Source organism: Erithacus rubecula (assembly GCF_903797595.1).
Source record: "Erithacus rubecula genome assembly, chromosome: 25".
NCBI lineage: Eukaryota > Metazoa > Chordata > Aves > Passeriformes > Muscicapidae > Erithacus > Erithacus rubecula.
Window position 1 is genome coordinate 1,209,250 of NC_136677.1, and position 27,314 is coordinate 1,236,563.

General features: G+C 46.7%; 1 protein-coding gene across 3 annotated transcripts; it reads left to right on the forward strand.

Moving 5' to 3' along the window:
- Positions 1–388: 388 nt before the first annotated feature.
- Positions 389–27,314, forward strand: DRD2 (dopamine receptor D2; the record flags this gene model as incomplete). 3 transcript variants are annotated; one of them, XM_079326916.1, is made up of 8 exons in its annotated part: positions 389–1,134; positions 17,805–18,108; positions 22,850–22,959; positions 23,357–23,493; positions 24,363–24,553; positions 25,587–25,673; positions 26,298–26,637; positions 27,121–27,314. In XM_079326916.1, exons 2-8 carry the CDS (start codon positions 17,836–17,838, stop codon positions 27,312–27,314), a joined length of 1,332 nt encoding a protein of 443 aa, XP_079183042.1. In that variant the 5' UTR covers positions 389–1,134; positions 17,805–17,835. The 3 variants fall into 3 exon arrangements, with proteins under 3 accessions (XP_079183042.1, XP_079183043.1, XP_079183044.1); XM_079326917.1 differs by having other exon boundaries at positions 390–1,134; positions 26,448–26,637; XM_079326918.1 differs by lacking the exon at positions 25,587–25,673 and having other exon boundaries at positions 390–1,134; positions 26,448–26,637.

A 27,314-nucleotide genomic window follows, 5' to 3' on the forward strand; every position in this document is an offset into this window, starting at 1 on the left:
CTGACCGAGAAACCCTGCCCGAACATCCCTGACTGAGAAACCCTGACCGAGCATCCCTGACTGAGCATCCTGACAGAGAAACTCTGCCCGAGCATCCCCGGCCAAGAAACCACGGCTGAGCATTCCTGACAGAGCATCCCTGCCCGGTAATTCCTTCATGAGCATCCCTGTCCGGTAATTCCTTCCTGAGCATCCCTGGCAGAGCAATCCTGACCGAGCATCCCTGCTCGAGCACTCCTGACCGATAATTCCTGTCCGAACATCCCTGCTCGAGCATTCCTGACCGATAATTCCTGTCTGAGCATCCCTGACTGAGCATCTCTGTCCGAGCATCCCCGGCGCTCACCTGGGGGAGCTGCCCGGGGCAGGGCAGCCCTCAGGGAAGGGCTGCTCCCCCCCCGAGGGGTTCCTGAGGGTGGGAACCCATCTCGCTCCTCTCTCGGGGCCGCTCCGGGAGCGGCAGAGCCCCTCCAGCCCCCCCGGCCCCTCCGCCCGCCGCTGTCCCGCATCCCCGGGGCTGGAGCCGCCCCCATCCCCATCCCCGCCGGGGTGAGTCCGTGGGATTCGGGGGAGGAAACTTCGCCCCCTCCCCTCCCCTCTCCTCCCCTCCCTCCCCGCAGCAGCAGCGGAGGCAGCGGCGGGCGAGGCGGGGAGGGAAGCGCTGCGGGAATTCGCATCCCGCGGCCGGCCAGGGGAGCCGGAGTGGAAACAGGTTGTTGGGATGTGTCCGTGGGAGGAAGGGGCGGCTCTGCTCGGCCGCTAGCCAAGCCTGGGCCCCGGGAAATGGAGACGGAGCTGCTGCCTCGGCAGCCGGCACTGTGCTGAAGGAGATGGACAGAGAATTCCTCCTGGCCCCGGGACCGGAGCTCCGGAGCTGCCCGAGCCCCTGAACTTGCAGCAGCCCCCGGCATCCCCGGGGTTTAACCACGGCGACTTCCACCTGCGCCGCTCCCAGCTGGCAGGTGATTCTCTTTCTTTTTGCTCCTCTGCCTGTGCGTGAATGCTGATTACCAAAAAGTCCGCCTGAAAGCCTGGGAGAGCTTGGGGAAAGCCACGGTGAAGAGTTGTGGTGTTTTGGATACAAATGGCACAAAGTACTCGCACCTCTGCTCGAGGGACTCGTATGGCTTGAAGGTAAGAGATTCGTGTTGTGCTTTTCTTCCAGAAATAGAAATATTGTGAATATCACGGTGAGGGAGCACAGACAGCAGTGGCTGCTGTGATCACCACTGCCTAGAGATGTAAATAAAGACAGGAGAAAAAGGAAAATATTTGTCACTACAGCAGAAAGATCCATTAAACTGTTCCCTTCTGCAAGAGGAGCGGTGAGAGCGGGTTTTCAATCTGAAATTCAGGCTGTCTCGTTTCTCCATCTAAACCACTCACTGCAAAGCAACAAACAATTGTTATTGTATGCTAAAGAGGCATTTGGAGCTGCTAAGAAGCTCGGCTCATTTCTAGAAGTTTGATGTTTAACGCTGCTCTCACATAGACACAATGGAGAGAGTGACAGGGAGAAGTGGAGGAGGATGTGGAGAGGATGTAATGTAGGTACATTCCAGCTCCCCAAGGAACAAGATCATTCAGTCAAATTATTTGAGGGAAAACACTCTTTTTCTTCTCTTACCACACGCATTTTTTTGCATCTGGTAAGGCAAAATTGGAAATCCTGCCAGACTTCATGCTCAGCATCAGTCCTGATGTAGAACAACCATCCCCAGTGGAGAACAGAGTCTCTGTCACTCTTTTTTGAAGAACCCCTGGAAGGAAACCTCTCGAAATTCTCCCCTGAATGCTGCAAGCACACTTTGTGAGAGGTTTACAGTCACCTTTGTCTCAGTCTCAAATTTTTTTTCCATTGCCCTATCAGTTCTAAGTTCCATCCAGCTTTTTGAAACCAGTGGAAAGTGTGGCTTTAGGGCAGAGAATCCAACCCCAGCATGGTGCTGGGTCCTGCTCAGTGCTGGAGTATTTTTGGTCCAAGTTGTTGTCTGTGGGTTGTTTCTACACAAGATAACACATCCCCACTCGGTAACTCTCAAGTCTCTCTCTCATCCCGACTTCCCCACATGCCAGGCATGGAACTGCAGAGTTTCCAGCATGTGGAGAATGAATCATTGCTCCTCGAGTGGAGCTCCAAGTTGAAAAGGAAAACAGCTTGGGTTGTTTTATAAATAACCAGGTTTATAACAGAGCTGGTCAGATAGGTTACACATGCAAAACAGCGTGGGTTGGGTTTCCTACATGCTCAGGGTTTCATGGAATTATTGTTCTTTACCCACGCAGCATATAAAGAACTCACAATCCTGGTTTTTGTCTCTTTTGAAGTAATTGTTTGTAGTAATCTAGAAAAACCCAATCTCTTGGCAATATTTCTGACTCCATCAAGTAAAGACTGCTGTAGTTTTAGTTATTCCCCCCCTTTAACTTCTTTTCTATTCTGCAGAAATTCTGTTACGTTCAAGCCCTCCTTCCTTACTTCTTTTGTAAAAGGATTTTCTACTGATTTATGAACTGCTGTGTAAAATCTGCCGTGTTTTCCACGTTTCCACCTAACTTCCATGGCACACACACACTGGGTGGGGAACAGAGGTTCACTGTCACTCTGGAAAGGAAAATGTGCAAGTTCTGTGCTTTGGAGAGAAGCTCATTTCCCCACAAAAGTCACAGTGGTGTATTTTAGGAGGTTTTAAAGAGCTCCTTCCCTGTGACATTCTGCCCCTGTGTCACTCCACCCTGCAGGGGAGCCTTGGGCAGGGTTTGGATGGGGTGGGTGGGCACAAAGTGCCCCCTGTGCCCATCCTGACGCTGCTCCCACACCCCAAATCACCCTGAGCTGAGCCTGCCTGGCCCTGGGGTGATGGATCTGGATGGATGATTTGGATGGATTGATTCGGATGGATTGATTTGGGTGGATTGATTTGTATGGATTGGTTTGTATGGATTGATTTTTATGGATTGATTTGGACTGATTTATTTGTATGGATTGATTTGGATGTATTGGTTTGTATGGATTGATTTGAATTGATTATTTGTATAGATTGATTTGGATGGATTAATTTGTATGGGTTGATTTGTATGGATTGATTTGAATTGATGATTTGGATGGATTGGTTTGAATTGATTACTTGGATGGATTGATTTGTATGGATTGTTTTGTATGGATTGGTTTGTATGGACTGATTTGGATGGAGTGATTTGAATTGATTATTTGTATGGAATGGTTTGTATGGATTGATTTGTGTGGATTGATTTGGATGGAGTGATTTGAATTGATGATTTGTATAGATTGATTTGGATGGATTGGTTTGTATGGACTGATTTGGATGGAGTGATTTGAATTGGTGATTTGTATAGGTTGGTTTGAGTGGATTTATTTGTATGAATTGGTTTGTATGGAGTGATTTGGATGGAGTGATTTGAATTGGTGATTTGTATAGATTTATTTGTATGGATTGGTTTGTATGGAGTGATTTGGATGGAGTGATTTGAATTGATGATTTGTATAGATTTATTTGTATGGATTGGTTTGTATGGAGTGATTTGGATGGACTGATTAGAGTGGATGTGTTTGTCCCCATCTGGTGCCAGCAGAGGCACAGTGTGACCCCTGCCTGCCCCTGTGCCAGGCAGCAGGACACAGAGTGCACTTCACCTGCTGGAGAGCCAGACTCCTGCCTGGCACTGGCACTCAGCTCTGCCTTAATGGCACTTGTGGGTGTGCCTGGGGTTGCTCCCCTGGCCCTGGCTGCTCCAGCACTGGGCAGGGCTCACAGCAGGGCTGGGAAATGCAGCTGGAGCAGCAGCAGAGCCTCCCTGTGCAGCTCAGAGCAGGGAGGAGCTGTGACAGGGCTGCTCCCCCCCTGTGCCACAGGCCTGGAACAAAAAGTGCCATTCCCTGGGTGTTCTCCTCAAACCCACTCTAAATCAGCAAATCTCCACCCTCCCATCCTCTGGCTGATTCACATCTGGAGTTGCATTACTGATGGAACCATGGAATATCCTGGGCTTGGAGGGACCCACAAAGATTCATCCTGTAGCAATGACCAGACACAATTTCTCTAAAACAACAGTCAAAAAAAACCCTTTAAAAAACACTGATCTTCAAGGTTTTGTAGCTCTCCAGTTCTGAGCAGGATGGATTTGGCTCACACCCCTCACAATCCTTTCAGGATAACTCCTTTCCAATTTCACCCTCTGTGCACAAATTCCTTGTGAACACGGGAGAAATCTGGGGCTGGTTTTGGATTTCCCACATGCCCAGAGCTGATATTGCAGTGCCAGGACCACACTGAGCTGAGAAACCTCTTACACAGGATGCAAAACCCTCCCAAATGCTCTGGGCACTGGGGAATTGCAATTCCAAGGGAAGAAGTCCACAGATTGTTAATAAATGCACAGAAACCAGGCTGGCACAGCAAACAGTTGGGTGATGGGGGAGTGTTTGCAGAAACATCACAAACATTGCTCCATTCCCACACTGCTGCCCAGGCAAAGGCAAAACTGGAAAATAAAAAGATCCCAGGCTGGTGGAAGTTTTGTCTCCCAGGGTTATTTTTTTTTAAGGCTAGAAGAGAAAATAGAGTGGGATGAAGGTTAAGATGCATTCAGCTTGGAGTGTAGGTTTGGAAAACTTTGTCTGGGATCAAACTTTGCTGTCTTTTACAAACAGAAACTTTGAGCAGCTCTGAGGAGCTGGCAGAGTGAGCAGTGAGTGCCAGGGTGCTGCCAGAGATCCTCTGGGGAAGGGGGAGGCAATTGTTTAAGTCCTGTCAGATGCATCATCCCTGGTGCTGTTACAAAACCAACCTATATTCAATCTGAAGTGATTGCTAATAACTATTAACTCCTCTCCCAATTGTTCTGCTTCAATCATGTTTTCTCTCGCTGTCCTTCACCTGGGTATTTTTAGCTTTGCAATTTTTTTTTTTTTTTTTTGGAAGATGTGACTATGTGTTCAGTTGCTGCTTCTCTGTACATCCCTCCCAATTATCCTGGTGGGTATTTTTCTCTCAACCCCCCAGAATGGGTTTATTTCTGGTTTACTCTTCCCTGTTGGTTTCCATGTGGTTATGTGGGAGGCTGCACTTTCTTTATCAAAGCAGAGAGCCATGATTAGTCCATTCAGAAAATGTAAATGCAGCCTTATGTGTTCTGGAGAGAGGGAGAGTCTACAAGGAGCAATAAAAGCTGTGAGCACAGAGCCCTGCGGGGCTGGCCCAGCCCAGGGATGGCCACACTTCCCATTTCAGCTAAATAAATAAACCCACAGAGCTGCCTAGGGAAAGGAAATCACAGAGCAACCTGAGTGACAGAAACCCTCTGTGCTGGCCATCCTCTTGCACTTGTAACTCCTTTCATTTATCCCCAATTTCTCTGTGAGCTGTCCCAGGGCCTGCAAGCCCTCGCTGATAAATACACACATAAATACAAATATCTGATGGTGCTGGCTGCCCCAGGTTGCCAAGTGCCAGTGCTGGGGATGGATCAGCAAAAATCAACAGCATTGAGAGTGCTCTGTGCAATCTGCAGCTTCAGGGAGGGAAATGAACCCTTCAGCAGCAGCTCAGGTTTTTCAATCAGCTCCCCTGAATGCTGCAGCTGACACACTCCAGCAGAGAACTTTGAGCTATTACCTAAAATATGGCACCTTGCAAATTACTTGCCTAAACTCCATCCTATTTTGATATCTCAGGCAATCTGGAGCTGCAGAAAATTAAGATTCCCTGCAACAAGCACTTTCTGACCCCCAGCCCCTTTGTATCTGCTTATTTCAAGATTTTACATATTTATATGACAGCTGAGAAAAATGTGATTATCTCTGGGATCACTGGAGTCTGGAATTAGATGCCAAACATTTGATCTGTTTTCTCTGAACACCTTTTAGTTCCAGCCCTATCCCCATCCCTGGAACCCACCCCAGAGAGGGGACAGGACACCTCCAGCCCCCTGCTCTCCTTGAGACGTCCCCACACAAATCTGGGAGGTGAATTTTAGTCACCCGGCTTTGAAAAGCCACAATTATAAAGAACTTGCTAATTTCAAAGCCCTCAGAAATAGAAACACCACCCCCCCCCCACATTCACATACATATTGTTGAACAGGAAGAATCACTCATGCCCCAGCACATGAATCATTCATCACCCCCATGAGGTTATGGATGCTCTAAAAATGTGTTTGTGAGTGCTAAAATGGTGATTAGAATAAATACTACAGCAAAACTTCAGCCCACCATGGCCAGGCATGTGTAAAGCTCCTCATTTGCACTTTGATGGCAAAACTGTAAGAATTGGAGGGTTTTCTTTATTTCACTGACAAGGGAGTCAGAAAGTCAACGTCAGATTTTCCATGTGAGTGGAGTCCTACATATTGGTTTATTTTCATTTGTCAGGCAGGTTGTGATCCATGCCTGGGGCCTGTGCTGTCAGACAGGAGGTTATTAAAGCATTACAGTTATTATTATAAAGCATAACATCATTATTATTATTGTTATTATTATTTGGAACAGCACATAAGGTACCAATGGATTCAGGTTTGTGCTCTTTCCTCTCTAAAATCCAGGCTGAAAGAGGAGCCTTGTCCTCAAATTTAGCAACTGGATGCAAAGCAGGGTTCAGTATTTCCAAGGGAACTGCTGGGGACAGAGCTGCCAGCTCAGGGGGATCCTGGATTTATTTCCAGACTGAAGACAAGGACTGGGAGTAAATTCCAGCCCTTTATTCACAAGCAGCTGCCACCCACAGGGATTTCCATCCCTGAGTAACTGCAGGGCTCCCTCCCTGTGTGCTGCTGCTCCCCAGCCTGGATCCTTGGAGGGGTCAGTTTTATTTAAACTGGGCAGGGACAGAGCCTGGAGCTGGGCATGGCCCAGATGGAGCCACACAAAACCTTTCCCACACCTGTCCTGGCCCCTCATGTCCCAGCTGGGGCCTTGGAGCAAAAGATTTTGGAGGAAAAAGGACCCTGAGAATCCCAGAGGCTGCAGCTCAGCGAGAGCTCAGGAGGCACAAACACCTTTGGGGCAAGATCCGAGGGAATTGGGCAGATTTTGCTGTGCTTGTCACCAAAGACAGAGGGAAGGGAGTGGGATCAGGCAGCACTTTAAAAATATCTCTTTTTTTGTTGGTTCTAGAGAGATGAAAGGGCCAGGGCTGGCTGAGAGTTCCCAAACTGCTCCCACCAAACCAACCCAACCCAACCAAACTCAACCAAACCAAACCCAACCAAACCTAACCAAACCAACCCAACCCAACCAAACCAAACCAAACCAACCCAACTCAACCCAATCCAACCCAACCAAACCAAACCAAACCAAACACCAACCAAACTCAACCAAACCAAACCAACCAAACCAACCCAACCCCAACCAAACCAAACACCAACCAAACTCAACCAAACCAAACCAAACCAACCAAACCAACCCAACCCAACCCAACCAAACAAACAAACCAACCCAACTCAACCAAACCAACCCAACCAAACCAAACCAAACCAAGCCCAACCAAACCAAACCAACCAAACCCAACCAAACCAAACCCAACCAAACCCAACTAAATCAACCCAACCGAACGCAACCAAACCAACTCAACCAAACCAACCCAACCAAACCCAACTAAACCAACGCAACCAAACCCAAACCAACTCAACCAAACCAACCCAAACCAACCCAACCAAACCAACCCAACCGAACCTAACCAACCCAACCCAACCAACCCAACTCAACCCAATCCAACCCAACCCAACCCAACCAAACCTAACCAAACCAACCAAACCCAACCCAATCCAACCCAACCAAACCAACCAAACCCAACCCAACCAAACCAACCCAACCAAACCCAACTAAACCAACCCAACCAAACCCAAACCAACCCAACCAAACCAAACCAACCCAACCAAACCAAACCAAACCAAGCCCAACCAAACCAAACCAACCAAACCCAACTAAACCAAACCCAACCAAACCCAACTAAATCAACCCAACCGAACGCAACCAAACCAACTCAACCAAACCAACCCAACCCAACCCAATCCAACCACCCCAACCAACCCAACCCAACCAAACCAAACTAACATTTGCACAAGGTTCCTGTTTTTCCCACGGCTTGTCCTCTTCCCTCCCCCCTCACCACACACTCAGTGCTTCCTCTGCCAGCACATGCCAGTCCCCCCTGCATTTCCTGCTGATATTTCCCTGCTGGAAGGAGAAATCCACGTGCTGGGCCCATCCTGTGGGAGGATGTTTGTCTACAACTGATGGCTGCTGCTCTGCACTTGCCTTTGTCATCCTTTCCAAGTGTTATTTTTATTTATCTCAAGATTTTATTTTTTTTTCCTCTCTCTCTCAGTGTGAAGGAAGAATCAATTAGGAAATTACAACCCTAACAGAAAATGACAAGGAGGGATAATGATAATAATGATAATAATAATAACAAAATCAAGATTCTTTGGGACTACACTTTGCAATTTAATTTTTACCATTGAATTTCTGATTCAGGAGGCCTCAGAATCACAACCATCAAAATTTAGTTTGAGAGAGATTGTTTGTGGAGACAATAAACACACTTTAGAAAAAAAGAATGGTAAAGAAAAAAACAGACAAAGCAATTACTAGAGAGAGAGTTCAATAACTTGAACATGTCCATCAGCTTTCAGCTTCCCACAGAAATATTATTCCAAGACGTTTTTAACTTGTCAGGTGGGACAACACAGTGACCACCTGGTGCCAGGGGAAAAAAAACAAATCCCAGGAACAACAGCAAGCCCCGACTACAGAGAAATCACATCCCTGATTTCTTGGGGATTTTTTCCTGGGGAGAACAACAGGCTCAAGCAGTGCCTGATCCTATAAAAGAGATTATTTATTTTACTATTTATTATTTTAGTGCCTGCAGGAGGCTTTTCTTGGGTCTCTGTGCCTCTCTCACCTTCAGCAAGTTGGGCACCTGTTTCAGATGATGATTTTGGTCTCTGTATTATGTGACTTTTATTGTTGATGAATTAAACAGCCCCAGGTTTAGTCCAGCCTGAACTTTCACAATAACTCATGCCCAGCACCTTAATTAAAAACATTAGAGCTCCTTGTAACTCTTCATCTGAAAGAAAATCTGTTCCTTGCCAAGCAGGGGAAATATTCATGGATTTCTGGAGCCCTGCTCATGACTTTGTGGATGAGAGGAAAATGGAAATCACATGGAATTCACTGTTCTGGTCACTGGATTTAGGAACTGGGTTCATAATGGATGGAGTGTGCACTTCCCAGCAGGCTGGAAATTTTGCTGACTGTGTAAAAGTCGAATAAAATTCAGGAGAGCAGCAGCTGAGTGTGTGCAGTGATGCCAGGGCTAGGGCAGAGAAGAGAAATTCCTCAAATCAGCCAGAAAATGGAGCACTGAAGGCTCAAACGTTTCCCCTGGCTGGGGATTTGTCAGTGATGCTACCAAAAAATTTTGTGGAATAAAATATTTGTCTTTCCAAGTCTTTTTTTTTTTTTTTTTTTTTTTTTTTTTTTTTTTTTTTTTTTTTTTTTTTTTAATGCAGGATCAGCTCAAAATCATGAACTGAGCAAGAAAATCCAATTGTTTTCCAGTTGGAAAATCCAATCTGTTCTTGGGCTGTGCTCCACACATGAGCTGCAGTTCCAGTGCAGCACCTTAATGAGCTTGCCTGAATTTTAATGAAGATTCAATGACAGAAGTTCAGTCTGGTGGCTTCTGCTTGGTGACAAGAGAAAACCTTAAACCACTTTTGTAATATTTTGGCTCAGGCACGGGCAAAGTAGTCGTGATTTCACCTAGAAAATAACCATGATTTCATCTAGAACTAGTCATGATTTCACCCTGATTTCAGCTAGAAAATATCCATTATTTAATCTAGAAAATATCCATTATTTAATCTAGAAAATAGCCATGATTTCACCTGGAAAACAGGTGGTACCACACGTGATGGCAGCAAAACCCTCCCACTACCAGAATTCACTAATCATGAAAGAATTTAAAATGTTGTGTGGGACCCCTCTGCTCCTGGGAACTTTGATTGTCCAGGCAAACAAGGCCAGGCAGAGAAAAACATTCCCCAAAACCCAGAAAAACCCCCCAGGGCTTTTATTCCTTAGGGAAACTGAACACTGTGCCTGGGAGCAATAATTCTCCAAAAATGTGAGTTTTTGTGGCAAAACAAGGAGCAGCAAAAAAGAGAATTTGTGGGTGGGACAAGCAGAACAGAGCAGGGATACGATGATGCAGCAGGGTCAGGGTGGAAATAAATATTGTAAATATGAAAAGTATTGAATATTGCAGATGTGAAAGGTATTAAAGGGACTCACTACATTTCAGAAGGCCAGCGCCTGTTTATTACATAATATGTGTTTATTATCTGCTTTTTGTACCTTTTATAAAGTTTAGAATTTATTAATTGGTTACAATAGATTAACATGACATTTATTGGCGCAGAACAGTTTCCACTACTATTTTCTACAAAACTTTTCTAAAAATACTTTTCTCAGCTGCAGGTTTCTTCTTCTTTTCCTTTTCCTTTTCCTTTTCCTTTTCCTTTTCCTTTTCCTTTTCCTTTTCCTTTTCCTTTTCCTTTTCCTTCTCCTTCTCCTTCTTCTTTTCTTTTTGGTCTTCATACCAAGAGCCTTGGTAAAATTCTTTTCAGAAATAAATTTTATTAACTCCCTCTGGCTCACAGACCAGCTGTAAGCCCTCCCACAATTAAATATTGCAGATATAAAAGGTATATTAAATATTGCAGATGCAAAATGTATTAACTATTACAGATATAAAAGGTATTAAATATTGCAGATGTAAAAGGTATAAAATATTACAGATATAAAGGTATATTAAATATTACAGATATAAAAGGTATTAAATATTACAGATGTAAAAGGTATATTAATTATTACAGATATAAAAGGTATTAAATATTGCAGATATAAAGGTATATTAAATATTACAGCTATAAAAGTTATATTAAATATTGCAGATATAAAAGGCAATGAACCATTCTGTGCATCTGGAAGCCTCTGAGGAAGGTCAGAGCAAGGGGGTCAGGGGAACATTTGCCATGGAGAGGCCCCAGGGCAGAGCAGGAGCTGCAGGACTCTCCAGATAACAGATGCTGATCTCCAGAGCTGCTGCCCCAGCACAATTCCTGCCTCAGTGCCCACTGAGGGCAGCAGCTGGAAAAGGACAAACCCAGAGCCAGAGGTGGATTCTCCTCCTCTCCTCCTGCCTGCAGAGATTTGAGTCAGGATTTGAATGGCTGAGCTGGTTTAGGGATGAAATGATTAAAGGTCATTAGGGTTTGAAATCTGAGGATGGAGGAATACTGGGAGCCTTCCCTCTGAGATTGGAGGATAATAATTAATTCTGTGTTTCCTTGGAGTTTTAAATGCAGGGAGCAAATGCAGATTTTTAGTCAGGGATGGTTTGGGGCAAACTCCCCCCAAATCTGAGGAAAAGAGGAGGAAAGGAAAGGAAAGGAAAGGAAAGGAAAGGAAAGGAAAGGAAAGGAAGGAAAGGAAAGGAAAGGAAAAGGGAAAGGAAAGGAAAGGAAAGGAAAGGAAAGGAAAGGAAAGGAAAGGAAAGGAAAGGAAAGGAAAGGAAAGGAAAGGAAAGGAAAGGAAAGGAAAGGAAAGGAAAGGAAAGGAAAGGAAAGGAAAGGAAAGGAAAGGAAAGGAAAGGAAAGGAAAGGAAAGGAAAGGAGAAAAGAAGAAAAAGCTCTTCTCTGGAACTCGCTGCTTTTGGCAAACATTTTTGCAAACAAGCTCAGGGGGAGGAGTGGCAATGGAAAGAGCAGATGTTCAATGAGTGCTTGGTGACATAAGTGGAGGGCAAATATTTGATGGCTTCAATCTGAATTATTATTATTTACTTTTAATAAAGTGTGGCTGAAGGACTCAAGAGCTACAGTATCCCTGTGCCAGGTGCTGCATAAATATGGGAAATCTGGCTGGAGGGGAAGCAAAAAGGGTTTATTCAGCCAAGGAATTAACACCATCTATTTCTGCAATTAAATTGTTTTACACTTCAAATGCCAAGTACCAAAATGTGAACATTCAACAGACAAAAACAAATAATAAAAAAAATCCACCAACAAACCTTAAATATTTGCCACGTTTTATCCAGCACCTAAAAGTAAATATTTTGTTCAAATTTCAGCCACTTCTGTACATAACTAAGGTGGTGGGAAATGAAAAGATTCAACCTCTCCAATTCCTCAAAAAAAAAAAAAAATTACAATTGGCTCTGTGACTGATTAAGGGTTATTTGCAGACATTGCTGGATGATCTCAAACACTGCACAGATTCTACAGGAATACAGATCACCAGCATTCATGAAGCTGGGAATTTATTAGATTAGTCAGAGGCTCAGATCTCATCAGAGAGATTTGGCATTAGGATACAGATAAAGGAATTATGAGGAGAAAAAAAAAAAAAAAAAGGCTTTTGTAGAGAACAGGATGTTGGGTCTATAGTAATGCAATATTTAATAAGAACCAATATCTTCCAGGCTGGAGAGCTGCCTCTGACGGAGACCATCCCTGGAAAAAATCCTCCCCCTTTAGCCACTGAATATCAAAATGTGCCCAATATTTCTGGTTGTGTGTCCAGAGCTGAAAACACAGAGTCACAAATGATTTTTAAAAAGCCTTTTGTGCCCATCCAGATAAGAAAGGCTCAAGTGGGCTCTGTCTGGAGCAGCTCCAGCTTGAAAAATTCATCTGCCAAATGTTGCAGAGATCAAAGCTTGTCCTGATTCACCCACAGATTCTTAAAGAGCAGGAGGAACCCGAGGCTCCAGGCAGGAGCCAAACCCCTCCTGAATTCCAGGTGGGCAGGGGCAGTGCTGGCTTTTCTGGGAGGAGATTGCTGCTGAAGGGAATTATTTATATACACCCCAAACTGGCCCTAAAATGATTATTCATGGCAAAAACCCCAAACCACACAAACCAACCCACTATGACCTCCCCTTGCTGAAGCTCCTGGGTTTCACTAAAGTAAGAAAATGTTAAAATTGGAAGATTTCTGGTAAAAACATATTTGGTTGCAAGTCTTGAATGAAGACAAGGCCTTGATCATTAATTGTAAATATTTCTTTAAAAATGGAAGCTGCTTTTTGTTGGCACAAGGACAGGTTAAAGGGAGTGAGAGGAGCATTCCTTCCCCTCTAGGGAAAGTACCACTAAATTCTTCCCTTCCACGAGGATTGCTAAGAAATCTGGAAGGGTGAGATTTTCAGAGAGCAGTGAATTCCAGGAGAAATTCAGCATTAATTCATCCTGCAGAGAGTCCAGCCCATTATGTGCCCTGGATTTCATCAGGGAGGGCAGGAGCACAGTCCTGGGGAAGGTTCTGGTCCATCACAGCATGGAGCAGAAACACTCTGGGAAAAAACTTCTTCCCTGCAACACAAATTCAAACTCAGGCAAAAATCCCATAGGGAAAGAGGGATGATTGAAGGAGCAACACCACAAATGGAGAGCTGAGAAATCTGCCTTAAACCCGGGGCTCAGCCTTGGAATTCTGGAGCCACAAGGGACTGGGATTGTCCTGCCACCCTCTCCCAGAGGCAGAAACCCTCCCTCATTCCAGAGGAGGAGCTGAGGGTCTCTGCTGCTGGGGAGGGGGTGAATCACAGCCTGGAATTGGTGCAGGCAGCTCTGAGCAATGTGGTTGTCAGGCAGGGAAGAGCTGGGAACAGAAAATATCGTGGCATAAGCAAGAACAGCTCGGCTGGGTGACTCAGGTGTCACCCAGAGCCCTGCCCAGAGCTCTGCTGCTCTGAGCAGGAGGGAAAACTGGGGTGAGGTGCTCATTGTGAGCACTTTGCAGACAGAGGATCCAGTCAGGTATTGTGCAAAACCAGGAATGTTTCTGAATCAGAAGCAAGCAATAGCTGCAATTAATTTACCTTTGGCAAAGGATGTGGGGAATGGGGAACCAGCAGAAAGGCAGAGGGGGAGATTTTTGAGAGGCTTTGTCAGGAGCTGATGGCAGAACTGCTGGTTTGACAGATATGAAGGTTGCAGTGTTGAAATTAGGATTCAGCCCCCTAAAATTCCCAGCCTGGCCAGGATTTTTTGATTTTTGCCTCTAATTCTGCCCCTGTGGGTGCAGAGGTGGCCAAACCTCTGCTCGTGCAGCTGCTGGTTCCTGGAGACCAGAGAGGGCAAAGAGGAGCTGAGCCCTCCAAGCCCCAGCCAGGAACACTCAGGTGGAATTTCTGCCATCCTCAGTCACAGCTGTCACCTCCCCTGTCACCTCCTGCTGCATTTACTCAGTGCCTGGGGGAGTTGTGTTTATTTAAAGCCACCAGGGCTCTGCTGGGTGATTTCTGTGCCAGCTGCTCCTGCAGGAGCCCAGGGCAGGGGATGGGCTTTTTCAGCAGCTCCCAGGTCAAGGCAGGATTTACAATATTTTCCTCATCCCCAGCCTTTCCTCCTCTCCCTCAGTGCCTGCAGACATTGAACCCTGAGCAGGAATGGAGAGGAAAAGGTTCTCACTCAGCTGTTCCACACCTTCCCTGCTCTCCAGGAGCCACGACCAGGAATCCACAGCAATTCTGGGCATTAAAAAAAAAAAAAAAAATAGTGAAACTACTCCAGAAGACACTTCCCCCCACCACTCCCCTCCTCAAACACATTTTTCCCCTTCCCTTTCTCTTCCACCTCCTTTCTATACTAAAAAAATGATGTTATTTCCTTTGACTGCAGCATCTTTGTTGCATTCTCAGAGGAGCCCAGCAAGCATCTTGAGGACAGAAAGGATGTCAGGCTGACAGCTTCCCATGGCCCATTGATTCCAAAATTCCAGAAGAAAGCAGCAATGTTCAGGGAGGCAGTGTTCTGTACAAATCCCACTTAGACATTGATTTCTGTGCAGAGCCTTTGGAGAGGATCTGGCTGTGATCAGCCTCAGCAGCCTGATGGGCACCTCTGGGCAGCAGCAATCAGCAGGAAATACCAATCTGGCAACTCCTGCAGGCAAAACCCCCTGGGGACAGCAGGTAGGGGCTGTTTGGGACATCTCCTTTAGGGTTGTTGTCACTGGTGGCTTTGGCTGCTGTTCCCTTGTTGGGAATCACTGAGTTAAGCCCCAGAATTGTGTCTGGGGTCCAGAGGAACTCCCCCTGAACTCCAAATTTCATCTCACATGTGTCATGTCCAGGCAAAGCCTTGGGGGTTCCATGCAGGAGCAAAGGCTGGCTGAAGTTTCGGCCCCAAATCTCTACCAGTGGCAGTGCCTGACCCTCCTCAGCATCAGCCCTGCGAGGGTTTTATCACTGCAAGAAGAGCAAAAACCCAAAGGAGAGTTACACCTCTGCTGCTGCTCAGAGAAAGATGGTTTCAGGGACATGAAAGATTTTTTTTGGGCTGTGAGGATCCCACATTTCCCGGGGAGATCCCTCTCCTGCTTGCTTGCCACCATCATAATTCAAGGATCCGGCAGCACAAAAACTGCTGCCAGGCAGGTTTGGGGGAGCAGAGCCCCTCAGGGAGGGCAGTGAGAGGGGGATGAGCAGCAGGATGCTGCATTGTTGCTGCTGCATTGCTGCTGCATTGCTGCTGCACTGCTGCCAGCCCAGCCCAGCCTGCAGCCTTGTCCTGCCCTTGACCCTGCAGCAAATCCACCTGGATTAGCTCAGCCAGCCTGGAAATCTGGGGGGGCTCTGATGGGAATTAGAGTGGCTTTGCTGCTGTTAATTCACAAGGGGAATTTGGTCCTTTTTGGGCTTTTTCTCCCTCAAACCAAAAATCTCTTTTTCCTCAGTGCAGGAACCTCAACAAGGCCAGACCCAGGTGCTGTTTGTGCCTTTTTTTGGGTGTGTTTTTGATACATTCCCTCTCCCTTTTTCCCAGGAAAATGCAGCTTTTTCAGCACAGGAAAAGCCCTCCCTGTTCCAGCCATCTCTTTAAGTGCTTCTTTCTTCTCTGCTGAGGAACTGTCAGCACTAAAATCAAAATTACTCCTCAAAGAAGGACTGAGAGACTCACAAAACACCTTAATGGCCACCAAAAATGCTTCCAGATTATGCCAGCTGTGGGGCTGGAGAAAAGAAGGTTGTTTTTAGGATTGAAAACTCAAAGTTTCCAAAGTTGGGAATTAACAGGGTTGTCCATGTAGTTGCAGTTTGTACCACAAGGATGTGTACTTTAATTGGGTGATCACACGGTTTTAATTTCTAGGTTTTGGTGTTTAAGTTTCTCTGTTTCACACAAAACATTTGGAACTTTTCTTCTGTTTCTTTTTCCCACATTAAAACTTTTTTTTTTTTTTAATAGAAACACCAAATCTTTTCATTTGTACAACATCCAAACATGAACTCTTAACTTTCCGTGTGACGCCTATAAAGACAAAAATTATTACTGTGAAAAAAGCTCTATTTAAAGAAAAAAAAAAATCTTGAGGGAGATAGAGAGGGAAATGAAGGGAAATTTTGATTATTTTATCCAGGGATTTTTACACACTCCCTAAGCACCACTGAATAAATTCCTGATGAATGGACACAAGAGATGAGCTATAAATGACTCCTCCAGCTCCAGCAGGAACCTGGAAAAGGCTGGAATTACTGAGCCCATCTCCCTCTTTTGGCATTTCTTTTTCAAAGCAAATTTATCCCTGCTCAGAAAATCCAGCACAGGCTCAAGGGGCTGATCCTGCCCATCTCAAACCCTTCCACCCCTTTTACACCTCAAAGACTCTTCTCCATGTCCCTGCTTTTTTTTTTTTTTTTCCTGTCCCACCCTGCATTTTCTGCATGGTTCTGCCTCCTCGAGATAGTTTTGCATTATGAAAGGGCAACAGGAGAAGAGAAAAAACTGTTGCTGTATTTAGCATTGATTTTTCCCCTTCACTCTGAGTCACAGAAGCTAACATTTAATTAATTTCTGACACTTTGACAGCTCCTAAGAAGACATTTGTAGAGCTATCAAGTGCTGCTGATAGCACTGTCAGACAGACACTTTTTGAATTATCAGCTATTAAGGACCCATATGCAACAAATTTCCAAGGATTATTATCCAAATTGTTCTCTGAATGAGAAAAGCACACAAAAGCTCAGTGAAACATAAAGAAACCATTGTTCCCAGGTGAATTTGATATTTGCAAATGTTTTGCTATTTTGATCACTTACGTGGTTTAATAAACTGAAGGCACTTTGTCTTTTATTAAGGAAATTAAGTAGCCCTGGTTTGAGAGCATGGCCACATTTCCCAGTGTGGTCTTCCCAGTACCAGGAAGGGCTGTGGGGTGGCAGCAGAGCTGTCCCCACCGTGTCCCCCTTCACTGTCACCTCACTGGGGCAATGGCAGAGACAGCACAGCCCTCGACTGCAAAGCTGCTGCTGCCAAGTTCCATCATTGTCACTATTCAGGTCTTGGGATTTAAAATTTATTTATTTCACTGCTGGAGGAAAAAAAAAAAAAGGGAAAAGACAAAAGAAAAAAGTAAAAGGAATACAGCCCAAAGCCCCATGAGGCACATGGGAAATAAACAAAATGGGTCATGGCACTTCTGCCCTGAATTGTGCACATTTAACAAAGAGCAGGGAATGTCAGAAAAAAATCCCCAAAACTGACACAGAAATCTGGGGGTGAGCTGGAAATAAAACCCAACTTCTGGAATCCCTTCCTGGATCAGTTCTGCAACCCATTTCCAGCCAAACATTTCACCCAGGGCAGGGAGAGGAGGTTCCAGGGAGCGAGGCAGCACAAGCCTGATTTTCCATTTTCACTTTCCATTTTAATTTTCCATTTTTATTTTCCACGCTGACCCAATGGCCTCTCCAACACCCGTGTGCCAGGGTGGAGCTGTCAGCTGGCACTTGGGCCCCCATGGATCCCCTCAACCTCTCGTGGTACGACGGGGACAGGAACTGGAGCAGGGCCCTGAACGCGTCGGAGGCGGCGCAGAAGCCGCACTACAATTACTACGCCGTGCTGCTCGCCCTCCTCATCTTCGTCATCGTCTTTGGCAACGTCCTGGTGTGCATGGCAGTGTCCAGGGAGAGAGCCCTGCAGACCACCACCAACTATCTGATTGTCAGCCTGGCTGTGGCCGACCTGCTGGTGGCCACGCTCTGCATGCCCTGGGTGGTGTACCTGGAGGTAAGAGCTTGCCATTCCTGAAATATTTTTTTGGGATGGATAAGGATTGGGTAGGAAGGTCTCTGTGCTGGTGTGAAAGCAAAACGAGTGACAGACTCCAAGTCAGAGATACAGTTTAATAGTAACAAAAGAGAAAAAAAGAAATACGTGCAATAGTACAAAAAGAAAAGCACTGACAGGGTCAGAATACAACGTGGCACCCTGCTAGTTTGGGTGGTGGTAGCAGTCCAGATGAAGCAGTGATCCTGCAGAAAAGTCTGGTAGCTCTTTTCCTCTGGAATCCAGTGGAAAAGGCTGTTTTGATATTACAAATCTCAGTTTTTATCTGGGTAGGAAAGGCTTGGCTCCTGCCCTGGCTGGAGCATCTCCCAGTGGGATGATGGAATTTTATCAGTCATGTACTGGGACTCACTGGCCATGAACAGGAGATATCTCCTGGAGGGAGGATGGGCTGTAGAAAGATAAAGATGATTGCCCCAGCTGGATTTTAACACTGGCCCATTAACAGGAGATATCTCCAGAGAGATAAGATTCACTGCCACACCCAGTTTTAAACAATGGCCCATTAACAGGTGATATCTCCAGAGAGATAAGATTCACTGCCACACCCAGTTTTAAACAATGGCCCATTAACAGGTGATACCTCCTGGCTGAAGGGTGGGTCATGGGAAAGTTAAAGATGACTGCCCCACCTGGTTTTTAATACCTGACCCATTAACAAGAGATATCTCCTGGAGGGAGGATGGGCTGTGGGAAGGATAAAGATGATTGCCCAGCTGGTTTAAAGATGGCCCATTAACAGGAGATATCTCCCACAGAGATGAGGATCACTGGTTTAACAGGTGGTGACAGAATTCAGACTTTGGGCACATCTTTACATTGTAACCCAGGACAGTCTCACGGATGTGTATGCATAGCAGAAAGATCTTTGAATGTGCAATCTGAAGGATGAATAGAAATGATAACAAGTTTTGATATAGAAGAATTGCTGAGCCAATCTTGGTGGATAACTAAGGAGCCAAAGGGTATGTGAGCCTCTGAGTTGGAAGGAGTTGGAGTTTTTATAGTTCAGAGCAAAGGATAAACCCACCTCAAACAGAAGATGTTTTTACCAAGCAAAAAGATTTCACAGGCAAACAAGAAATTCAATATTGCAAGTAGAAAAAAGGTCTCAGAATTTTCCACTGCAAGCAATCTGAAAAACAACTTCTAGCTTGAACTGTAACGCACTAACTTTTTGTAATTGTGGAATAGTAACATGAACATGGTAATGTTAGTAGTTATGATTGGCTATAGGTAATAGCAAAGGTATTGATTGGCTGTTGTGTGTTAAAAGAAAAGTAAATAATGCATTGTAACCAGAACCAGAGTTGGCTACAGCTACGACCTGTAAATTGCTGTATCCTCTGGGTACAATAAATTTAAAATAATAAATAAATTGCTGTATCATTTAAATACAATAAACAGCATTTTAATGATCCCACACCCCTTGTTTTGGCTCTCACACATATTTCTATTACTGGCTTTTAGCAAATACTAAAATGAATGCTGTGTAATGTTGGAAAAAAATTGCTGTTTTAATATAGCTTCTTTTAGTTCTGCTATTAACAAAACTTAGAAATAGTAGTGTGATAAATGTATTTTTCTTGGACTATAGCACGGTGATGCAAAAAGCTTTTGTTCATGTAACTAACTCAGAGAATGGTAAAAGACCATCAGGAAATTCTTCACAATCTTGGATTATCCTATATGGATAGGGACAGACACCAGGACCCCCAGGGAAGGAATTTATTGATCTGTGTAATCAGGGAGTGCTGACAAGACCGAGCCAAAAGGAGAATTTTTTTTTTTAAAAAGTTGATTTACAGGATGGGGGGAAGGGAAGCAGGTTGGGAAACTCAAAGGAGTTCATGAATAATGCATGAGATCCATGAATATGCAACATGTTGATGCATTTAACCGAGTGTTTTCTGAGTTAGGGTGTGCTCTTGGCTGAAGGCCAAGCACCCGACTGTATTAACCCTTGGCTTTATTGTCTTTGTCTCCTATTTGTTTTTTTTTTTTTTTTAATTAAACATTTTACAATTTACCAGGAAAGTGAACATTGTTTTTCACACTGCATTAAGGAAGGATTTAGCAACTTGGAAAGCAGCCTCCTGAATTCCCCCAGAAGTGTTTTTCATTCCCTAAATACAGGTTTTTTCGTTCCCTGAAATTGCAATTCTTTTTTTTCCTGTTCCTGAAATTGTAGCTTTTTTGTTCCCAAAATTGCCATTTTCTTCCAGGAGATGCATGTGAGAGCAGGTAGCTTGAAACCCCACTGCTGCTCAGAGGACTAAATGGCAGCCAATTGCACCAGAAATTCGGGGTCAAGAGGGAAAGGACCCCAATTTTGTGTTCAAAACTCCACCTTGAGTTTTGTGATACCATCTTGGTTTCACACTGAAACTACATCAAATTTGTGGAGGTGGAAGGGACCCACAAGGATCATTGAATCCAGCAATCAAAACCAAAAAATAGCAATCAAGGCCCTGTTTCTGAAGGGCTGCAGGAAGGCAATTGTGGAAGCAGGATGGGAATCCAGCTTTTATCTCCCAATACAGGGGAGAAAATCACTTTTCACACCTCAGCCTTCAGCACAAAACCATCCTGAGCTTCCAGCTCATTTCCAGGCTCCACTTTTGGGAGATGATAACACAGAGAGGAGAGCAGGGGAAGGAGCCATCATCAATGAGCCCACTGAGTCCTGATGCAAAGCAAAACAAACCCACTGGTGACACAACGCTAATTATCACTGGAGTTAATGATTGTTTTCATTGCTCTGAGAGGATGTGAAGCCCAGCCTCTGCCAAAGCTCATTAACGTGGCCCCAGGTTGGTGGGAGCCCCTGGGACTTGGGTGTTCTATTCTATTCTATTCTATTCTATTCTATTCTATTCTATTCTATTCTATTCTATTCTATTCTATTCTATTCTATTCTATTCTATTCTATTTCAGTCTATTCTATTTACATTCCATTCCATTCCATTCCATTCCATTCCATTCCATTCCATTCCATTCCATTCCATTCCATTCCATTCCATTCCATTCCATTCCATTCCATTCTATTCCATTCCATTCCATTCCATTCCATTCCATTCCATTCCATTCCATTCCATTCCATTCCATTCCATTCCATTCCATTCCATTCCATTCCACTCCTTTTTTGCTATCACCCATTTAAGCAGAAGCTGATACTGGGAGAAGTTCCTGCTCCTTCAGGTCCAGCCAGAAGAATCTCTCAGACCCTTTGAATTTTAAAGTAAAAGAATAAACCAAAAATGACACAAAATTCTCTCCATTTTCTGGGCTTACGTGCAGGGGTTGGCCAGGAGACACAGCCGCCTTGATCTACCAGCTGGGACAATTTTCTCCAGGTTTTGTGTCATAAGCTTGGTCTAAAACTCAAAATGAAACATTTTCAAAAACCCCAGCCTTGGTGCAAACAGGTCTTTTACCCTCAAATTTTGGAGGTTTCTCCAACAGAAATGAAAACACCAAGAGAAAGCTGCAGTTCCCAGCTTCTCCCAAACCATGCCCTCAGGAAATTGGTTTTACACAGGTTTGGATCAGGCTGGAAACCTTTGCCTTTGGGCAAATTCTCCTCAAAGTTCCTGATGTAACTGTCTCTTAAGTGCTTCTTTAATCACTGAGTATTCATCTGTCACTCAGGCTTCAATGCAGTCATTCTTCCTTCTTTATGCTGCCTATGGTTATGTATATCAGAGCAGAAATAACTGAAGAATAGATATCTTATTCATTCTATTTTCAAATGCAGTAGGGCTCTATTTTTGTTAGAGGGAAATAGACTTTTTTTTCATCACATGTCAAACACAGCAGTCCGAATAATTGCTATTAAACTTAATTGGCAAAGTTCAGCTTCAACAGCAAGAGAAGTGAAGAGAAAAAAGGCTACTGGTGCCTGGAAGTGTTATCATTAGTTCTTCGTCTTTAGCACATCGTGTGGAGTGTTGAAGGCTTTTCACTCTGAATTAAACTAATTTTGTTTAAAAAAATATAAAATAAAAAAAGTGAGGAATGCCTAACCTGATTTTTTAAACTGGGAAATGAGGGGAAGCTCATGTGGAACCACACCAGCCCCAGGGGAATGGCCTGGAAGAGACAGAGCTCTGCCTCTGAACCAGCACAAACCACCCCAAACCACCCACCAGCCTCTCCATCTTCGTGCCAAACTCTCCTTTTGTGCCTTGCCAGCATCCCAGCCCCAGGAATGGCTCACCAGCCCCAGGAATGGCTCACCAGCCCCAGGAATTGTTCACCAGCCGAAAGAATTGTTCACCAGCCCAAAGATTTGTTCACCAGCCCCAGGAATGTCTCACCAACCCCAGGAATTGTTCACCAGCCCCAGGAGTTAGCCACCAGCCCCAGGAATGTCTCACCAGCCCCAGGAATGTCTCACCTGCCCCAGGAGTGTCTCACCAGCTCCAGGAGTGTCTCACCAGCCCCAGGAATTTTTCACCAGTCCCAGGAATGTCTCACCAGCCCCAGGAGTGTCTCACCAGCTCCAGGAGTGTCTCACCAGCCCCAGGAATTTTTCACCAGTCCCAGGAATGTCTCACCAGCCCCAGGAGTGTCTCACCAGCTCCAGGAGTGTCTCACCAGCCCCAGGAATTTTTCACCAGTCCCAGGAATGTCTCACCAGCCCCAGGAGTGTCTCACCAGCCCCGTTGTCTCTCTGCAGGTGGTCGGGGAGTGGCGGTTCAGTCGCATCCACTGCGACATCTTTGTCACCCTGGACGTCATGATGTGCACTGCCAGCATCCTCAACCTCTGTGCCATCAGCATTGACAGGTGAGGGCTCTGTGCCACCACACTGTGCCAAACCCAGCCTGGCAAGTCCCAGCCACCTCTGTGTGGTTTGACCTGGGACTCAGAGGCTTGGAAACACTGAGAGCTCTTTGAAGAGCAGTTGAAAGGATCTCAATGAGATGAGCAGGGAATTCCATCAGGAGGCACAGAAACGCTGCTCCTGGGAGTGCAGGTGGAGCTGTCTCTGTGTTCCCATGGGTTTGGTCCCTCTGGCTGTGTTCTGGGGTGCAGCTGGGGGAAGGGGTGGAAGGAGAACCTTGCTGGTGTGGCTGCAGCCACCTTGGCACACGAGGCAGGAGCTGGGTGCTGGTGCTGGGTCTGGGTGCTGTGGCAGCCCTGGCAGCCCTGGCAGGTGACAGCAGGGCTTTGTCCCCTGCAGGTACACGGCTGTGGCCATGCCCATGCTCTACAACACCCGCTACAGCTCCAAGCGCAGGGTCACCGTCATGATCGCCGTGGTCTGGGTGCTCTCCTTTGCCATCTCCTGCCCGCTCCTCTTCGGCCTCAACAACACAGGTGAGGGCTCTGCCACCTGCAGATGGCTCCTGGCCTCTTCCTGGGTCCCCAGGAATGAAGGTGGGATCAGCTCTGAGGTGCATCTGAAGTGTTCTCTCCCCCCCCCTCACTGTTTGCATGCTGATTCTGGCTCTGTTTTATCCCTGGCTGTTCCAGAGCAGTTTCACACTCACCAGAACTGAGCTGATGTAGAAGTTCACACAACATCAACCTGTGTTACCGTAACATTTGCCCACTACAAATTCAATATCCTTCTTCTATTAAAACACATAAAAAGGAAAGCCAAGGGACAAAACCTTCCCTGAGGCAGGAGAGAAAAGGACTGGCGGTTCAGGCAGCAGTTTCCTGGGAACACTGGGTTGGGAATGCAGCATGGGATGGGCAAGGGATGGGCAAGGGATGCAAGGCAAGGAGCAGCCAGGAATTTTGGGGTGATGTGACACCCCACAGCCCGAGGGGAGCTGGCACCATGGCCCCCTCAGCAGGGAGCACAATGCACAGAATGACCACATTGGAAGAGTCCTTCAAGATCATTGTCCAACCCAGCCCTAATACTCCAACCGTGACACCGAGTGCCACATCCAGTCCTTTTTTAAACACATCCAGGGATGGTGACTCCACCACCTCCCTGGGCAGACCATTCCAGTACTTTATCACTCTTTTCCTGACAAACTTTCTCCTAATATCCAACCTGTATCTCCCCTGGTGCAGCCTGAGACTGTGTCAGTGCTGCCTGGTGAAAGAGACCGACCCCACCTGACTACAAACACCTTGTAAAGAGTGATCAGGTCACTCTGAGTCTCCTTTTCTCCAGGATAAACAACACCTCGGCCGCTCCTCACAGGGTTTGTGTCCCAACTCTCTTGCAGATGAGAAGGAGTGCATCATTGGCAACCCTGCCTTCGTGGTGTACTCGTCCATCGTGTCCTTCTACGTGCCCTTCATGGTGACGCTGCTGGTGTACGTGCAGATCTACATCGTGCTGCGGCGCCGCAGGAAGCGCGTCAGCACCAAGCGCAGCAGCCACGTGCTGGACTCGGACACGCAGGCACCCCTCAAGGTAGCCAGCCCTGCCCATGCCCCCTGCCCTGCTCCTCCTGCCCCAGACCACCCTGCCCACCCTCCCAAAGGTGGGTGCTGTGGGCGGTTTGGGGTCCCGGCTGCGCGCTCTGGGTTCTGGCGCTCCTCGGGACCCTCCCTGAGGCTCAGGGGCTGTTCCAGCTGCAGATCTGCACCAGGAGCTGCTGCACTGACCCTCAGCAGTGCCTTGGGCTGGGCTGGGGCACCCAAGAGCAGAGCTGCACCAGGGTCTGAGCCAGTCCTGCAGAATCACAGAGTTGAGGAATGGTTTGGTCAGAAGAGATGTTAATGACCAAGGGCAGGGACACCTTCCACTGTCCCAGGCTGCCCCAAGCCCTGTCCAGCCCAAATTTGGACATTTGCAGGGATCCAGGGGCAGCCACATCTGCTGTGGCCCACCAGTGCCAGGGCCTCCCCACCCTCCTGGGGAGGAGTTTCTCTCTAATATCCAATCTAAACCCACCCTCCTTCAGCTTAAGGCCATTCCCTCGTGCCCTGTCTCTGCAAGCCCCTCTCCATCTCTCCTGTGCCCCCTTCAGGTGCTGCCAGTGTCCCCAAAGCTGGGTGGCAGTGCCTGGGGTGCACAGCTCCTGCCTGGCAAGGGCAGCTCTGCAGGGATCTGTGTGAGGGAGCCCAGCTGGGCGGGCTGGGTGTGAATCCACTTGTCAAAACACGGCTCTGGCAGCACACAGCACAGCCAGGGGGATGTGCAGTCCCAGAGGCTCCAGCTCCAACCTCTGCTGCCTGGAAAGGAGGCAGAGAGACAGGGACACACAAACAAACACCAGCAGAGCTCTGTGGCCTCTTTCCTCTGCTGAGCAGCACAGGGGGTAGCAGCCTCCATCACTGCTCCTCCATCACTTCCCCATCCAGTTTTCCATCCTGCTCGGCACCTCAGTCACGCTGATGAATTCCTGATTCATTCCTTTGTATTCCCACGTGCCTCCCTTACCAGCTTCCCTTCCCAACCCCTCTCTGCCTGTGTAACCTCTGAGCTGGTGCTTGCCCCTTAGGACAAATGCACTCATCCAGAAGACGTCAAGCTCTGCACAGTTATTGTGAAGTCCAATGGGAGCTTCCAAGTTAATAAGCGCAAAGTGGTGAGTGTTAAAGAGAAGTGGGAGCTTTCCAGAGCCTTCAGCCTTCCCCTTCTCCCTCAGGACACGAGGTTAATTTATGTAGGGTGGGAGAAAAATAAACCTAAGAGCAAAGGTTACCATTCAATCTCAAAATTGAAATAGTCTTCCCATTCCTTGGAGTGAAGCAGAGGGTTTAAGCTCACAGAGCTCAAAAAGCCAGATAAAGCTCAGCTAAAGATCAGCTCTAAAAGCCACGGCATTTGAACATTTTTGAGCCTTTGATTTCCTTCTCCTCTCTGTTATTTAAATCTTGGACTTCACTGGCTTTGTTGGGTTTTGGTTGTTGATTCCATTTTTATTTATTTTCATTCTGAAAACCTGAATAAAATCTGTGGAGAGTGGAGACAGTGTCTCCCCCATTTCTGAGCCTCTTTGTGCCAAGAAGGAAAATCCTCCAGTGCAGCTCTGTCAATCCCACCTACCCAAAATATCCAAACACACCACAGCCCCTTTCTCCAGGCAGGGAGGGACAAGAGGGACTGACTGTTCTCCAACATCATCCAGCTTCACTCTGTAAGGAATGTTCGTTGCTCCTCTCTGTGTATTTACCTGTCATTATGTTGTGGACATTTGATTCTTGTCCAGGAGGCAGAGAGTCACATAGAAGAGATGGAAATGGAGATGGTGTCCAGTACCAGTCCCCCTGAGAAAACGGCCCTCAAACCCACAGCACCAAGTAACCACCAGTTGATTGTGCCAGTTGCTTCTAATCGGGGCAACAACTCTACCCTGCAGGCACCCCTGAGCAGCCCTGGGAAGGTGGAGAAGAATGGTCATGCCAAAGAATCCCACCACACAGCCAGGGTCTTCGAGATCCACTCCCTGCCCAACGGCAAGACGAGGAACTTGCTCAAGGCCGTGATCAGGAGGAAACTGTCCCAGCAGAAGGAGAAGAAAGCCACCCAGATGCTGGCCATCGTGCTTGGTGAGAGTGTGCCCTGCCTGCCTGGGCTCCCTGCAGGAATCCCAGTCCCTGGCCAGTGCTGGCTGATTTTCCAACCCCCCTCAGGATTAATTTCCCCTTGTCCATTGGAGAACAGGCAGGCAAAGGGCTGCAGATGGGAGGGTCCTTCCTCCCCAGCCACGCACAGCTGGCAGTGCTGCACTAAAGGTGCCCAGAGCTTCTCCTTTTGGGGGCATCTGAGCTCCCAAATGGGGGAAGAACTTCTGGGCTTTCTGGAGCAAAAGGCAGCAGAGCTCAGCAGAGCTGGCAGCTCTGAAGGGCAGAGCTCCTGCTGTGTTACACAGGCAGAGCAGTTCTTTAGCACCGGGGTGGAACAGACCAGGACACAAAGCTCATTCCTCTGGGAAACACATTCCCCTCCCACCAAAGAGAACCTCACAGCTCTCCTGAGAGCCCACCCAGCTTCCAGCAACCAAAACCCTCCTCTCTCCTTCCTCCCCCCAGGTGTTTTCATCATCTGCTGGCTCCCCTTCTTCATCACTCACATCCTGAACATGCACTGCGACTGCAACATCCCCCCGGCCATGTACAGCGCCTTCACATGGCTCGGCTACGTCAACAGCGCTGTCAACCCGATTATCTACACCACCTTCAACATCGAGTTCCGCAAGGCTTTCATGAAGATCCTCCACTGCTGA